The sequence below is a fragment of the Macrobrachium rosenbergii genome, chromosome 20 (assembly GCF_040412425.1).
Source record: "Macrobrachium rosenbergii isolate ZJJX-2024 chromosome 20, ASM4041242v1, whole genome shotgun sequence".
In the NCBI taxonomy this organism is placed as follows: Eukaryota; Metazoa; Arthropoda; class Malacostraca; order Decapoda; family Palaemonidae; genus Macrobrachium; species Macrobrachium rosenbergii.
The window spans coordinates 36,535,395-36,550,536 of record NC_089760.1 but is presented as its reverse complement, the minus strand read 5'-3'; the positions used below and the strand labels follow the sequence as shown (position 1 = coordinate 36,550,536).

At 41.3% G+C, this 15,142-nt stretch overlaps 1 protein-coding gene across 2 annotated transcripts in view; it reads left to right on the top strand.

Moving 5' to 3' along the window:
- The window catches only part of MED4 (mediator complex subunit 4), a 44,789-nt gene that overhangs the window by 13,061 nt on the left and 16,586 nt on the right, over positions 1 to 15,142 (top strand). Inside the window, exons 4-5 of one of the 2 annotated variants that reach the window (XM_067122565.1) lie at positions 11,085 to 11,256; positions 12,856 to 12,951. In XM_067122565.1, coding sequence (XP_066978666.1) covers positions 11,085 to 11,256; positions 12,856 to 12,951 — 268 coding nt within the window. Of the gene's footprint in view, positions 1 to 11,084; positions 11,257 to 12,855; positions 12,961 to 15,142 lie in introns of both variants that reach the window. The other variant, XM_067122564.1, reaches the window with a different exon arrangement.

Genomic DNA, 15,142 nt, shown 5'->3' with positions numbered 1-15,142 from the left:
ACAGTGGTATGTGTGGTGTAGGTCTCTACTACTTTTGATGATGTGCAGAGTAAAGTTATAGGTCTGTATGAAGCTGGAGTCGGAATGGTCTCTGGACAAAACATCATTCAAGTGGATTTGCCGTCAGGTACCAGATCTCCAGGTAGATCTGTTTGCCACAGAGAGCAACCACAAACTTCCATGTTATGTTGCTCCCAATCTGGACCCTCTTGCTCACTCCACAGATGCGATGTCAATAGATTGGAACATGTGGCAGAGGATCTATCTGTTTCCTCCAATAAACCTGTTGATGAAAGTTTTACACAAGCTCAGGTCATTCAAAGGTCAAGTGGCCCTGGTGGCACCCAACTGGCCGAAGAGCAGTTGGTTTCCTCTTCTTCTAGAGTTGAAAGTCCAGTGCATACAAATCCCCAAGCCAAAATTGACACAAGTAGTACAAACTCGGACTGTGTCAGCTTCCTCAAGAATTCTAAATGCCCTGGCTTTATGGACTTCATGAAATTCGCAGCTCAGAAAGATGCTGATATTGATCCTATTAATACACTGTTCTTAGAATCTGACAAAAGGAATCTACCCCTCAGACAATATGACTCAGCAGTTAAAAAGTTAGCATTATTCCTGAGAGAATCTGAAGCTAAAGAGATGACCACGAACCTTGCAATCTCATTCTTCAGGTCATTATTTGAAAAAGGATTGGCCTCTAGTACTATTACTACAGCAAAGTCGGCTTTAAAAAAGATATTTTTGTACATGCAACTTACCCGACCAGATATATACTTAGCTATAGTCTCCGACGTTCCTGACAGAATTTCAAAACTCGCGGCACACGCGACAGGTAGGTCAGGTGATCAACCATACCGCCGCTGGGTGGCGGGAATAGGAACCATTCCGTTTTCTAATCAGATTTTCTCTGTCGCTGGTTCCGCAACATCTGTTGTTGGTTCCTCCTGCTTTGATTTTCGTTTTTCGCTTTGTTGAGGATCTGTTTCTCTGATTTTGGTGACCATTGGATCTTTGGTTTGGCATACGCTATTGTGGACTGTTTTTGATTTGCTTTTGGATTGTTCATTAAGATGTCTGACGTTAATGTTTAGCCTGTGTTCGTGTGTGTGCTGGGCAAGAACGTAAGGTGAGGCTGCCGACTTCATGGTAGACCTCACACTGTATGTATGAGGTGTAGGGGAATGATTGTTCTATTGACAACAGGTGCAAGGAGTGTGAGAAATTGTCTGATCAAGGAATGGAAGGTTTTGACTTTTTATTTGAAGAAGCTTGAAAAGGATAGAGTTAGAAGGCTTCCTCCAGAAGCTCGATGAGTAGGTCTCGCTTCTGCTGAGCACGAAGTAGAGATTAACCCAGTTTCTCTCCTAATCCTTTGGTTTCAGCCCCTTCTCCTTCATCGAACCTGTGGAGGGGGTCCTCTGAAATGGCTGCGATGAAAGCGGAACACCATCAGATGAAATCGCAAAACTGCGTGGATGAAGGAAAGGTAAGAGTGACAGTGATATGTGCAGTGTCCCCAGTGTAGTGGAGGGGCGTCTGATCATCCCCGCATTGCTCCTAGGCCTAGACCTCTTCCAAACTCCCAGGACCAGTGGAGGAGGAATGTCTTCGCAGGGAGGATGTAGAGCATCCCCAACGATCAGGCGAAGCTCGGCAGATCCTGTAGTTGCGCCCCAGCCTTGGATCGCCAAGGCAGAAAAGGCATCCTGAAGAAGTGTTTCTCGCCTGACTGCTGCGTCTTCTCCGAGGCGTGGTTGGAGTTCGGCTGAGGAGTCGCGCCCTCTGAAGAGATCCTGGAAGGCTCCTAGAGTAGAGCTTTTGACTCCGAGCCCTGAGCGCTTCCTCTGAGGATTCTCCTATTGTCAGGAAGAGAGTCAGATCCTCCTCCTCTCCAGCAGGAGTGAAGGATTGACCTAAGAAGATTTTGATCGGCCTCCAGAGCAGTTATCGGCACTTGTTGGATCTCTTGCTAAGGACACCTCGTCTGGAAGGAGGAAGGATGACTTTCTTCCTGTCAAGAGTTCCAGGAAGCTCTCTTCTTCAAAAGCCTCTTCTCCTGTAAGCTTCCTTCTTCTAGCAAGTTTTCTAAAAGCCTCGTAGCTCTTCCGAACAGGCGCCAGTCTCCCAGCAGGCGACTTCTTCCAGGCGCTCGTCATCGAGAGAAGTCCTCTCCTTCCAGGCGCAGTCACGCCAAGTTCCAGCGGGACAGGTTCTTCGTCTTCCAGCTCCTCCTTCCGGCAGACGGGCCTCCTGCCTAAGGCGCGCCGCGGGCCTCTCCTGGAAGGCTCTCATCAGTGGACAGGACCCCCTCTCGGTCAGGGCGCTCGGGGTCAGGCGCCATTCTCTGGTATGGCCGTTGACAGGGTGCTTCTCCTTCCAGGCTCGCTTCGCCTGATAGGCGCTCTTCTTCTCTCTTAAGCCTTCCTCTCCGCCTGCTGCTTTGGAGGAAGTTTCAGAGGAGGATTCTCCTAAGGACGCTGGAGTTTCGGATTACAAACGGTTGGCTTCGGTTCTGATTCAGGAGTTTGAGATTCTCTTGTCATGCTGCCCTCCTTCTCCGGGTTGTGGGACAGCACCAAGTCTGAGAGACCCTCTCCCCTCGTCAAGATGCGCCTCTCATCCATGAGGAAGGCCTTTAAAGGAGTCGGAGAGTGGATGCAATCTAAGAAGGATGCAAGCAAGACGGTTTTCTTTCCTCCTTTGAAACTTTGGGAAAATCAGGAATCTGGTATGAGACCAAGGAGCCTATGGTTAGACTCTACATCAGCTGACGCAGATTTCTCTAATCTGGTAGACTCTCCAGGAGAGGTTCTCTTTCTTCAGCCAAGGCGACTTGGGAATGAGCGAAATGGACCATCTCCTCAAGGGTCTTTTTTAGAGTTGTGGAGGTCTTCAACTTTATGGATTGGTCTCTTGAGCTTTGGTCAACAGGACTCGGGATCCTAGAATTCCTGTGTATGGATGACTTCGTGGAGTGTTTGTCTTGTTTGGACAAAGCAGTGAGGGACTAGATGAAGTCGCTGCCTTATTCGGAGCTGCTATTCTGAAGAAAAGGTCAGTATTCAGCTCTTTCCTCACGAGGTCTGTGTCTCCTCTTCAGAGATCCCTCTTCTGTTTGCTCCCTTTTCCTCACTTTTTCTCAAAATTTGGTGAAGGAGGGCTGACGTTATCTGAAAAGGCTAGACTTCCCAGGATCTTTTGGGCCCAGTCATCAAGAGGATCAGACCTGCCGCCCCCCTTTCGCTAAGAAGGAGAAGGCCCTTTCAGGAGCCCTTTCGAAGGTGGTCCTTCGTCCAGATCCTCCTTCAGGAGCAAAACCCCAAGAGAAGAGGAAGGTCTTCCTCTCTCGGGCCTATCAGAAGGGACCAAATGAGGAATCCAGTACTCCAGGCGACAGTGGGTGCCAGACTCCCAATTCTCGTTCAGGTCTGGGCACAGAGAGGGGGGACAGACTGGTCCTCTCCATTTTAAGAAGAGGTTACCTTATCCCCTTCAGGGAAAGTCCTCCTTAACATCAACTCCAGGGAGTTATCCCCAGCTACAGGGATCCCATCAAGAATCATCTGGCTCTTTTTCTAGCAGGAACAAATGCTCCAGGAAAGGGAAATTAGAACCGTTCAAGACCTCCATTCCCGGGTTTTACAACTGTCTTTTTCTGGACAATCCTGGGGGGTTGAGACGGTTCTGGATGTAAGCGCCCTGAATTTCTTGTCGTGATCAAGACGAAGTTCAAATGGAAACTACCTCTTCGGTTCTGCAGCTCTTCGTCCAGGGGATTGGATGGTCTCCTGGACCTGCAGGAATGTGCCTTACTTCCACATTCCCATTCATCCCTGCTCAAGAAAGTTCCTGAGCCCGTGATTCGGGAAAAGCCAGTTCAGGTCCCTGTGCGGTCTTCTCCAGCGCCCCACAAGTGTTCAGGGCATCTTAAGGAATGGCACGCTGGCTTCACTTAGAGGGAGTGAGGATATTAATGTATCTCGTGACATTGGCAATTGATTCCGAGCTCAATCAAAGGACAGTTGTCTGAGTACTCTTGTCGATCACCTTAAATCTGACACAGTCCCTTGGACTATTAGTAAAATCTACAAGAAATCCCAGGTTCCACCTCGAGCAGAGCATTGTTTACCTGGGGATTCTGATGGATTCTCGGGATTTTCTAGCCTTTCCATCCCAGGAGAGAATAGAAGGGCTGCATAGAAAAGGTGACAGTCTTTTCTAAGGATAAAAACATTGTTTGTGAGGAGTGGATGAGTCTGCTGGGGACCATTTCTCGCTGGAACAGTTCGTTTCCTCTGGGAAACTTCATCTGAGACCCTCTTCAGTTGTACCTAAGGAGAGATGGGACCAGAAGTCTCAGGACTTAGCAACTTTGTTCCAAATTTCGGACAAGATAAAGAGGATCTCAACTGGTGGTTAGACCCTCGAAAAATTATGCAAAGGACTGTCTCTTCAGTTACCGGAGCCTACCTAGTGTTGTTCTCAGACGCCTCGAGTCGGGGATGGGGCAACACTAGGGTCGAGAGAAGTGTCAGGCACCTGGGAGGAGACCAGGTGAACTGGCACATCAACAAGAAAGAGCTGTCAGCAGTACATTTGGCTCTCATCAAGTTGAGTTACTTGTCTCAGGACAAGTAGTCCAAGTGAACTCAGACAACACAGCACTGCCCTGGCTTATATAAGAAAACAGGGAGGGGAACACACTCCTTCTCCCTTTCGAAACGGCAAAAAACGTTGCTGTTCTGGGCTCAGGAGAGGAAGATCAGACTCTCACCAGATTTGTACAGGGAGAGAGGAATCCATGAGGGCCGACCTTTTCAGCAGGAAGGATCAGGTCCTTTCACAGAGTGGACTCTCCATTCAGAAGTCTGCAAAAGACTGTGGAACCTGGGGAAGGCCGAATATCGACCCTATTTGCAACCCACTGGAATGCAAGGGAAGAAAACTACTGCTCTCGATATCGGACCAGAGCGGTTGCAATAGACAGTCTTCTCCTAGATTGACAGGATTCTCTTGGTATGCTTTTCCTCCATTCAAGATCCTGGGAGAAGTGGTAAGAAAGTTTTGAACTCGTCCGAAGGCGAGACTGACCCTGGTAGCTCCGTTTGGCCAGCTCAAGATTGGTTCACAGAGGTACTGGAATGGATAGTAGATTTTCCAAGATCGCCTCCACACAGGAACGATCTTCTTCAAACAGCCCCACTTCAACAGATTCCACAAGAATCTCCCCGCTCTCAGTCTAACTGCCTTCAGACTATCGAAGGTCTGGTCAGGAGGAGAAGGGTTTTTCGCACAAAGCTCACTTGGCTATTGCAAGAGCCAGAGATCCTCAACCCTCTTCGCTCTACCAGTCGAAGTGGGAGGTCTTTAGAAGATGGTGCAGGACCAAAGATATCCTCTTCCAGTACCTCTGTGACAAACATTGCTGATTTCCTTATCTTCCTGGGGAACATTGCAACCTCTGCTGTATCCACAATTAAAGGATACAGGAGTATGTTATCTTCAGTTTTCAGACACAGAGATCTGAATATCTCGGAAAACAGAGACCTTCATGACCTTATAAGGTCTTTTGAAACGTCAAAATTCATGACTTGAAACCTCCCAGTTGGAATCTAGACATAGTCTTGAAATTCTTAATGTCTAAAAAATTGAACCTCCTCATCAAGCTTCCTTCAGGGATCTCATCAGGAAGTCACTTTTCCTCCTTTGCCCTTGCCTCAGCTAAGAGAATAAACTGAAATACAAGCCTGCAGACGGCAAAGTTGGTTTTAAAAGGAAGGTTGCTATTTGCTCCTTTAAAACCATTCTTCCTTGCTAAGAATGAGAATCCTTAAAACTGTGGCCAAAGAGTTTTTGAATTAAAAGGTCTTTCTTCTGTGACAGGACATGAGTTGGAGAGGACTCTATGAAGAAGAGTCAGAGCCTTAAATTCTACTTAGAAAAGAAGAAATTACTGGGAGGATCGCCTGAAAGTCTTTGGTGCTCTGTCAGGAATCCTTCGGCGATCTCAAAGAATCGCTGTCCTTTTTTATTAAGGACGTCATCAAGGAAGAGGATATCTCGTGTGAAGATGAGCACTTTAAGCTCCCTTAGAGTGAAAGCACATGAAGTGAGAGCCATTGCTACATCCTTGGCTTTTCACAAGGCGTTGTCTCTCAGTCTATTATAGAGGCAACCTATTGGAGGTGTAATTCAACGTTGCATCTCATTACTTACGAGATATTAGAGTAACGTTGAGATAAGTGCTTCTCTCTAGGAGCATACGTTCGCGGATTCGGTGCTGGGACAGGAGCTGAATCCAATCCTATTTAGTTTAGTTAATTCAGTTGTTTTTAAGGCTTGGTGGTGTGTGTTTTTATGGTTGGTTGAAAGAGGGTGATGGAATTATGCTTCCCTTTCAATTCTTATCACTAACAAGGTTGGGATTGGTCAGGTGGTCGGGATTGGTTGTCATGTTCCTTGTATTTTGTTGGACACCTAGCTCTGTCATGTAAGAGGGATAGCCCCATTGATACGATTCAGGTGTAGGCTCGGTCATGTAAGTGGGTCAGCCCCCTTTGACACGATCTGCTATAGGCTCATGCCATGTTAGTGGGTCATCCCCATTGGCACGATCCAGAAGGGCTGTCAGTCACAGGTCACATCCTCGCTGGGCTCCTGAGGCAAGCAGACTCATAGACAGTATCCATGAAGTCTTCTGCCCAATCAGGTAAGAACCATGGTTTTTGTTTATCCTACAACATATGTTGTTTTCCCGTTTTTAGTTATTTTCTGTCTCTTGCCCTCCTCCAAGGGTGCCATTCAGCTAAGTATATATCTGAGCGGGTAAGTTGCATGTACAAAAATGATATTTTTATGATAAAATAAAGTTTTGTACATACTTACCCAGGCAGATATATGGAAGATTGATAACCCTCAGCCTCCCCCTCAGGAGACAGGTGGAAGAGAAAATCTGATTAGAAAGCGGAATGGTTCTATTCCGCCACCCAGCGGCGGGAATGGTTGATCACCTGACCTACCCTGTGCGCAGCCGCGAGTTTTGAAATTCTGTCGGAACGTCGGAGACTATAGCTAGTATATATCTGCCGGGTAAGTATGTACAAAACTTTATTTTATCATAAAATATCATTTTTACATGGTTTCAATATTAACTTAACGGACTCATATTTCTCATCAATCCCTAGAGCATGCGCTCGTTTGAGACCAGCAACCCGTCCCCACATGGTTTCCTGGTTCTTAAATGACGTACTTAAATTAGCATCGGACACTGATAATGAACGTTGTTCATATTCGAGTCTGTTAAGGAAAACGTTATTCTTAATTAGCCTAGCTTCAGGTGCCAGAATTTCTGAACTGTCCACTCTCTCTAGAGAACTGAACCATGTTGATTTCCTCCCGTCAGGAGAAGTTCTGTTATCCCCGGATCTCAAGTTTTTAGCTAAGAATGAAGATCCACAAGATAGATGGTCCCCTTGGAAGGTTATCCCCCTTCCACAGGATCTGTCCTTATGTCCAGTCACTACTTTAAAGGCTTATTTAGATAGAACTTCTAATATAATGTCTGGCCCTCTTTTTGTTAGGGAAGGTGGAGGAACCATTTCCTTAAAGGCCATCAGGCAACAAATACTGTATTTTATTAAGCAAGCTAACCCAGATTCAGTACCTAAGGTTCATGATATCCGAGCAGTGGCCACCTCTATTAATTATTTTCATAATATGAACTTTGAGGATCTTAAAAAATATACGGGTTGGAAATCACCATCAGTATTCAAACGCCACTACCTTAAATCTCTAGAGGCCCTAAAATTTTCCACAGTGGCTGCAGGAAGTATTGTCCCTTCCGCTCTAGATTAGCCTATGTAATCTTAGTTATCCTGTCCCTTTTCCTCTCTCGCCTACCTGCCTCATTTACTCACCTTGCCGTCTATCCTTAGGTCAGGCATGCTTCACAGCCTGACTCCTGACCATGTTGCATATTGCCTTTATTCCCGTTTTGTTAGCATTTAAGTGTCTTGTTGTTAACCAATATTTTGTGTCTGTATGCCCTATGTTATTAATCATGTCTTATTTTTGCTACTTGGGTAATTAAAACTCAGTAATTACTTATAGTTTTCTTTATCTCCATCACAGTAGTTGTCAGAGGGCTTCACCAAGCTTTGTATGATTATTTCTCTGTTATGATTTCACCGGGTGACACAGGTCGAACCCAGAAAAGGGATTTTGACAAAGGAAAAATCTATTTCTGGGGGAAGACCTGTGTCACCCGGTGACCCACCCCTGTTCTTCTTTCCCCCCCTGAATGGCATACCAAGCTTGGGGGGGGGTGCTAACTTGGAATGAGGCTGGGATGGCGGCTGAGGTGTTGGTTGGCTGGGAGATGGGCGTCGGATATGCGACGGCTCCTCACTTTCCGGGATTTTGAGATTGGAGATCTCTACAGGGCAGAGGCCTGTGGCAGTGACAACACTCACCCTTGTGTATACCGACATCTATTATAGATGAGCGAACTGGGGGTAGTAACCCCGGCACTCTAGATAGCTTTTTCTCTGGTATATATAGCAATTCCTATACCTTGAAATGTGCTAGATGGAACCAATTTCACCGGTTGACACAGGTCTTCCCCCAGAAATAGATTTTTCCTTTGTCAGAATCCCTTTTTAAGTAGCCCTGCTCAACCATTGGTAGCCATTTTTTGAGTGGCTCATCATTGTCTCCTTAACCCCTAAGTGTTTAAGACTATCGCCTAAATGCCACAAATCAGGATATTAGATTCTACAGCCTTTTTTGCATGTCATTCCCTTGTAAAATTTTCCCAAACTACTCTCAGGTTCTTCTTCAGTAGTGTTCTGGCCCACATTCTAAGTGGTAAAATTTACACATCTTACCATAACTGATGTTTTGAACTCCCAGTTCAGGTAGGCTGTGTAGATCCTCAGTAGGCCATGTGCAGACTTTCAGAAGTGCCTGGCATAGCTTCAAGTCAAACCTTTGGTAGTGATGGTTCTCAGGGAAGGATACTCTGTACTTTTTGTTATTTCTTTTACCCATATCACCTTCACGATATCCTTCTCTCCACACTCTTCACAGAGAAGTTCAGAGTTTGCTTGCAACTGTGTTTTGTACATGGGGCATAAAGCCCTAATCCTTTCGTTGCGATGGGGACTCTTTCCCTTGAACCAAATATGATAGTAACCTTGCTTTCTATCTTACCGTTAGTTAGGAGTCCCGTTTTTGAATTTTGGGAGTGTGAAAGTACACATTGGTGTATAGGAGCATACCTTCATATATGAAGGTGGTAGTATCTTTAATTTTGGACTGTCGGTAATGGGCTTTTGACTCAAGCACAGGAGTCACTAGTACTCTACGAGATAGTCCTTTTTTCCCCTTATAAGGATCCTCTGATAAGTCTCGCTACGAGGGGTTACACCCTGTTGTGGTTCCAACATCTGGCTACAGTACTTGCCAGTAAGGATCACACAACAGGCAGGAATGTTGAGAAGCTTTTTCTCCCCATTAAAAAGCTTTTAGTTTGCTTGGCTGAACATTGTTTCTCTTGCTTGCTCATTCATTGTGGTAGTCAGCTAACTTTAACAGTAGGTAAGATTCATTCCAAATAATGATAATTTTCGTGATAAAGTGAATTATTTGGATACTTACCTATTCTTAAAGTGGAAATCCACCCAGCCTTCCCACATGTTAGTGGGTGGTCAAGAAGAATTCTGACTCAATTGTTTAAATTCCAACACCACCTGTGGGAAAACAGGTGGCCACAGAGACAGCCCTACCATGTTAGCCAAGCATAATTTGAATTTTTTTTTAAATGTCAATCGCAACTGACAATGTAAGCTAACCTTAATAGCAAGTAAGTATCCATATAATTAGTTTTATCATGAAAATTGTTGTATTTTGCCAATCATAGTAATTAAGGTAATATCCAACAAAATACAATTGCACATGAGCCTCAAGACTTCATCTCCCTTGTTTAAACTGTTTAGTAGCTTTTCACTTCATCTTTTACTGGTCATGTTACCATCCCCTAGCAGTGTGCGTGGTTCTGACTAGTCCATTGTATTGTGACTACACGTTGGTGCTCATTGTCTTGTGACCACATTGTGTGATCTTAGTTGATCCTTCTTATTAATGTGCTATATACAAGCAATATACCTCATGACCAAGCTTGGGATGGATGCTGAGGGGTTAGCTCTAACGACATGGAATACAGGGCAAAATGTGACTGGACTGTCAGTTTAGGGAACGGGCTTGTTCCCTTTGCTAGTCTCAGTTCCATTTATGTACAACATAAGGTATTACCATTAACAAAGAAGTGCCATATCAATTAAGTGAAATTTTACTCTAGAAGATAAAATAAAAACTGGATTTTGTGCCATTGTTTTGAATTAATTAAATATTTTAGGTTTCTTTTTTAGATTTCTCAATTTTAAAGTGAAAATAGCATAAACATTTTTGCAATGATAAACCCAGAGTTCTTTAGTTATAAATGAATTATTGGCTAAAATTAAACCGTGTAGTTTTAAAATTTGGTGAAATAAATGATTTTATGGCTTTGAGACTGATGAAAAGTAAGGATTAATGTAGTTGGGATTTTAGACGAAGATTAAGGCATTTGTAGTGTTTCCTTACGAAAAGTGTTTTAGTTGTGGATGGTTTTATGTGTAATTCCTTTATTTCAGTAGAAAAAGATATTCATTGTCTAATTGATGAAGACGAATCCCATGCAGAGGCACTGCTTACAACCTGTCTTGCTCTATGCACTCTGGATAGTACAAAAGGTTCTTTGCAATGTCAGTTTGACCCCAACTTCATGCCTTTCAGTCTTCTACTTTTCATTCATTCCCAGCTCCAATTATCATATTTAAAAATAAATCTTTACGGTGGCTTTTAAAAGCTAAAAATATGATGCATTGGGTTTTTTATACTGCTACATCATATTTTTTAATTTATTTAATGGAACTTGATACATGAAATATGTTTTTAGTCTTAGTCTAGGTTTGAAGTAAGTAATGAAAGTAATTTTGTAAGAATGAAAATTTTGTTTTATAAAGTTTGTTACTTTTTTTCAGTCTGTGGCACTCTATCAAGCTAGACAAAAGTTACAGAGTATCACCAAAGCAAACAAACGGCCTGTTAATAGCGAGGAACTTATTAAATATGCCCACCGTATTTCTTCAACTTATTCTGTTACTGCACCAACTAACTGGCAACAGGGTGATCAAAGAAGACCATACCCAACAGGTGAGTAGACTGTTTGTAGTATGTGTTATAATGAGTACTGTATTCATGATTGGAACACAAGAGGACATTCTAATCAGCTGGCTAATTTACAGCTGTTTATATTCATTATGTATTTATTTTATATTTATTATTATTATTATTATAAAATAGTTTATCAAGACGTCAGCTTCCTACATACCAGTATTATCCTATAGGTGTACAAGAGACTAAACTTAAAAGTGCAAACACCAAAGTGAACTGCATATTTATTGAATCACATTGTTCTGGAATAATGTTTAATGTATCAGTTTTAGTAAGGAAATATGTTGTATGCTTTGACACTGAAGTGTGACACAAGGCATGCAGCAATACGCCAAAATTTTAATAAGTGGTATACAATTTGTTTAGTATATTTGCCTCCTAATGATCTTATAGATACAGTAGCATTTGAAAATCTTATGCATGCCTTACCAGAATCTTCTCTAATTGTTGGTGAGTTTTAATGGTAGATACATTTTGTGGTGTGTTATGTTGAATACTGGATAGAATTTTATTTTAAAACATGGTATTTTAAATGTACATGTACAGTGCGTCACTGACTTACGGCGGATTCGATCTTACGGCACTTTTTCAGTGCTGGTAATGGCATTTTACAGCGCCGTAACTTGATGTTGCATCAAGTGCAGCGCTGTTGACAGTGCTAACATCAAGAATAGGCTTCAAGTTAACAGCGCTTACAGCACCGTAACTTGATACAACATCAGGTTACGCTGCCAAACACCGTAAGTGTTGTTAAGGCTCCGATAATGGCAAAACACTGACTTACGTGGAAATCAACTTACAGCGCACGTGGAAATCAACTTACAGCGCAATGCTGGAACAGATCCCCCACCGTAATTTGAGGACCTACTAGTAGGCAGTCCCCGGTTAACGTTGGGGGTTCTGTTCCCAGCCGAGCACTGATAACTGAAAATCGCCAATAATTTTATGGTAATAATTCCATTTACGTGCGAAGTTGTAATTGCCAATAAACTGCTTATTGGCACCGTTAACCACTTATCGGCACAGATATATTGCTTACTGACACCGATAAACCACTTACCAATGCCAAAAAGTTACTGTCAGTGAAAATCTGGTTGATGACATCATTAGCCATGCATCATAAAACTGAAACACTGTTAACCAATGCCACCGATAAGCAAGGACTGCCTGTATAGGCTTCAGTGGGTAATAAGAATGATAGAAGTAAGTTTGGAGAGAGGTGTCATAGGCTAATTGTCACAAATCTGATACCAGCACTGTAAGCTAATCCTTTTATCCACTGACAACATTAATGCCTATAAAAATTTTTTTACATGTAACTCACAGACTTCAAGCAAAAACTATTCTGTTTATACTTGGATAACACTTTTCAGAGATGCGTCCCTTTACTAGGACTGAATTACCCACAGTTTAGTTGCATTACTAATAATTTGTGATTTTACTTTACATTAAATTCATTTATTTTAGTCATTATAAGAATTACTGTCATTGTAATGAAAGTTTTATTTCATGTTTGCTTTGTTAGGTTATGAAGTGATTGTTTTGTGGTAGTAATGTTTTTTTTTTTTTCTTTTTAAGATTTGGACATGAGAGCTGGGTTTTTAGGTCAGAATGGTCAGTTGCTGCATACACAGACACACTTAGCTGACTCTTTGACAAGAGGACACCACGCAGGTAAGTATGGTGCGTCATAATTCCTTTGAAGTTTGAGTGTTGTGGCATGTCTAGTTGTTGTTTTAGTGGTAGCAGATATTACTTTGTTTCTTAAAGTAAGTAGCCCTAAGTTTTTGCTGGGTGATACTTTTTCTTCTAATTTTATTTTTGAAGGGTTGTAAAAGTAGTTGTAGATTAAAAGGAAAGATGAATTGGTATAAATATGGTAGTTTTAACAGAATAATTATTGTATAGAGATGGTATTAGTTAATTACAGAGATGCCTTGCAAATTTATACTGTACTTTCGTTGATAAAAATGGTTTTCCGAGAATGCTTTTTATTGCATGTTGTTCACCCTTCTCTTTGGAAGTTTCAGAGTTATAATGAATTTTATAGGATTTGTGAATTACAGCTTAAGTGAATAATTTTCCAGTCATACTTCTTTGGCTATTAGGTTGCAAAACTAAAGTTTAGGTTTAATGTAATTTAATTAAAAATAAGTTTCATCTGATGTAGGTTCCAGCACTGATTCTTCAATAGACACAAAAGGATCCTGGAGCATGTGTGTCAGTACTAGTTGTTTGATAAAGAAATTTTGTTATGTTCAGTAATACAGGTGATGCAGGTACTTAGGTTTTATAGGAAAGTAGAATATATGTAAGGTTTATTTATTTTTTTTTTTTTTTTTTTTGTCTGGCCTAAGAGACTGAGTAAGACAAAATACGTAGCTGAAATCCAACTCGCCAGGTGTAACAAAAACTTGATTAGAAGGTAACATACAAAATTTAGTGAACATAAAATAATATATGATTTAGAAATGAAAGAAATAAGGCCCAGATAAGTTGATTTACTATGATTTTACATTGACATTACAGTACCTTTAAGGCTGTAAGGCATGGCTGATTAACCCTTAAACGCCTATTGGACGTATCATACGTCGACTAAAATTGTCTGTTGGGTGCCGAGTGGACGTACCGTACGTCGACTACAAAAAATTTCAACCTTCGGTCAATTTTGACTCGACTGAAATGGTCGAAAAACGCAATTGTAAGCTAAAACTCTTACATTCTAGTAATATTCAATCATGTACCTTCATTTTGCAACAAATTGGAAGTCTCTAGCACAATATTTCGATTTATGTTGAATTTTTGAAAAAACTTTTTATCTTATGTCCACGCCAGAAATTCTTTCGTCACGTTGTCGTAATGTTTGCACTGTTTTATATTAGTCGTTACATAAAGTTTTATATATAAATTGCGCAATTTCATGTAGAATACAACAGAAAATAACTCATGGTTTAGCTTTTATCAATTTTGAAAATTTTCATATAAATCACGATAACTGCCAAAATTTCAAGTCGGTCTTTAACTCGACCGAAATGGTAAAAAACGCAATTATAATAAAACTCTTACATTCTAGTAATATTCAATCATGTACCTTCAAACAAACTGGAAGTCTCTAGCACAATATTTCGATTTATGGTGAATTTCTGAAAAAAATTTTTTCCTTACGTCTCTTGTGTAACTTCGCTGAACAAAATACAACCCATGTCGTAATGTTTGCATCGTTTTACATTAGTCGTTACATAAACTTTTGTACATGAAAATGCGCAATTTCATGTAGAATACAACAGAAAATAGCTCATAGCTTTTATCAGTTTGAAATATTTTCATAAATCACGATAACTGCCAAAATTTCAACCTTCGGTCAACTTTAACTCGACCTAAAATGGTAAAAAACGCAATTTTAAGCTAAAACTCTTAGATTCTAGTAATATTCAATCATTTAACTTCATTTTGCAATAAATTGGAAGTCTAGCACAATATTTTGGTTTATGTTGAATTTTTTAAAAAACATTTTCCTTATGTCCACGCCAGAAACATCTCAGAAATTCTTTCGTCTCGTTGTCGTAATGTTTGCACTGTTTTAAATTAGTCGTTACATAAAGTTTTATATATGAAAATGTGCACAATTTCATGTACAATACAACAAAAAATAACTCATGGTTGTAGCTTTTATCAGTTTTGAAATATTTCCATATAAATCACAATAAATAGAAAAAATCAACTTTAACTCGACCGAAATGGTCGAAAACTGCAATTGTAAGCTAAAACTTACAGTCTAGTAATATTCAATCAATTAGCTTCATTTTTTCAACAAACGGGAAGTCTCTAGCACAATATTTCGATTTATGGTGAATTTTTTGAAAAA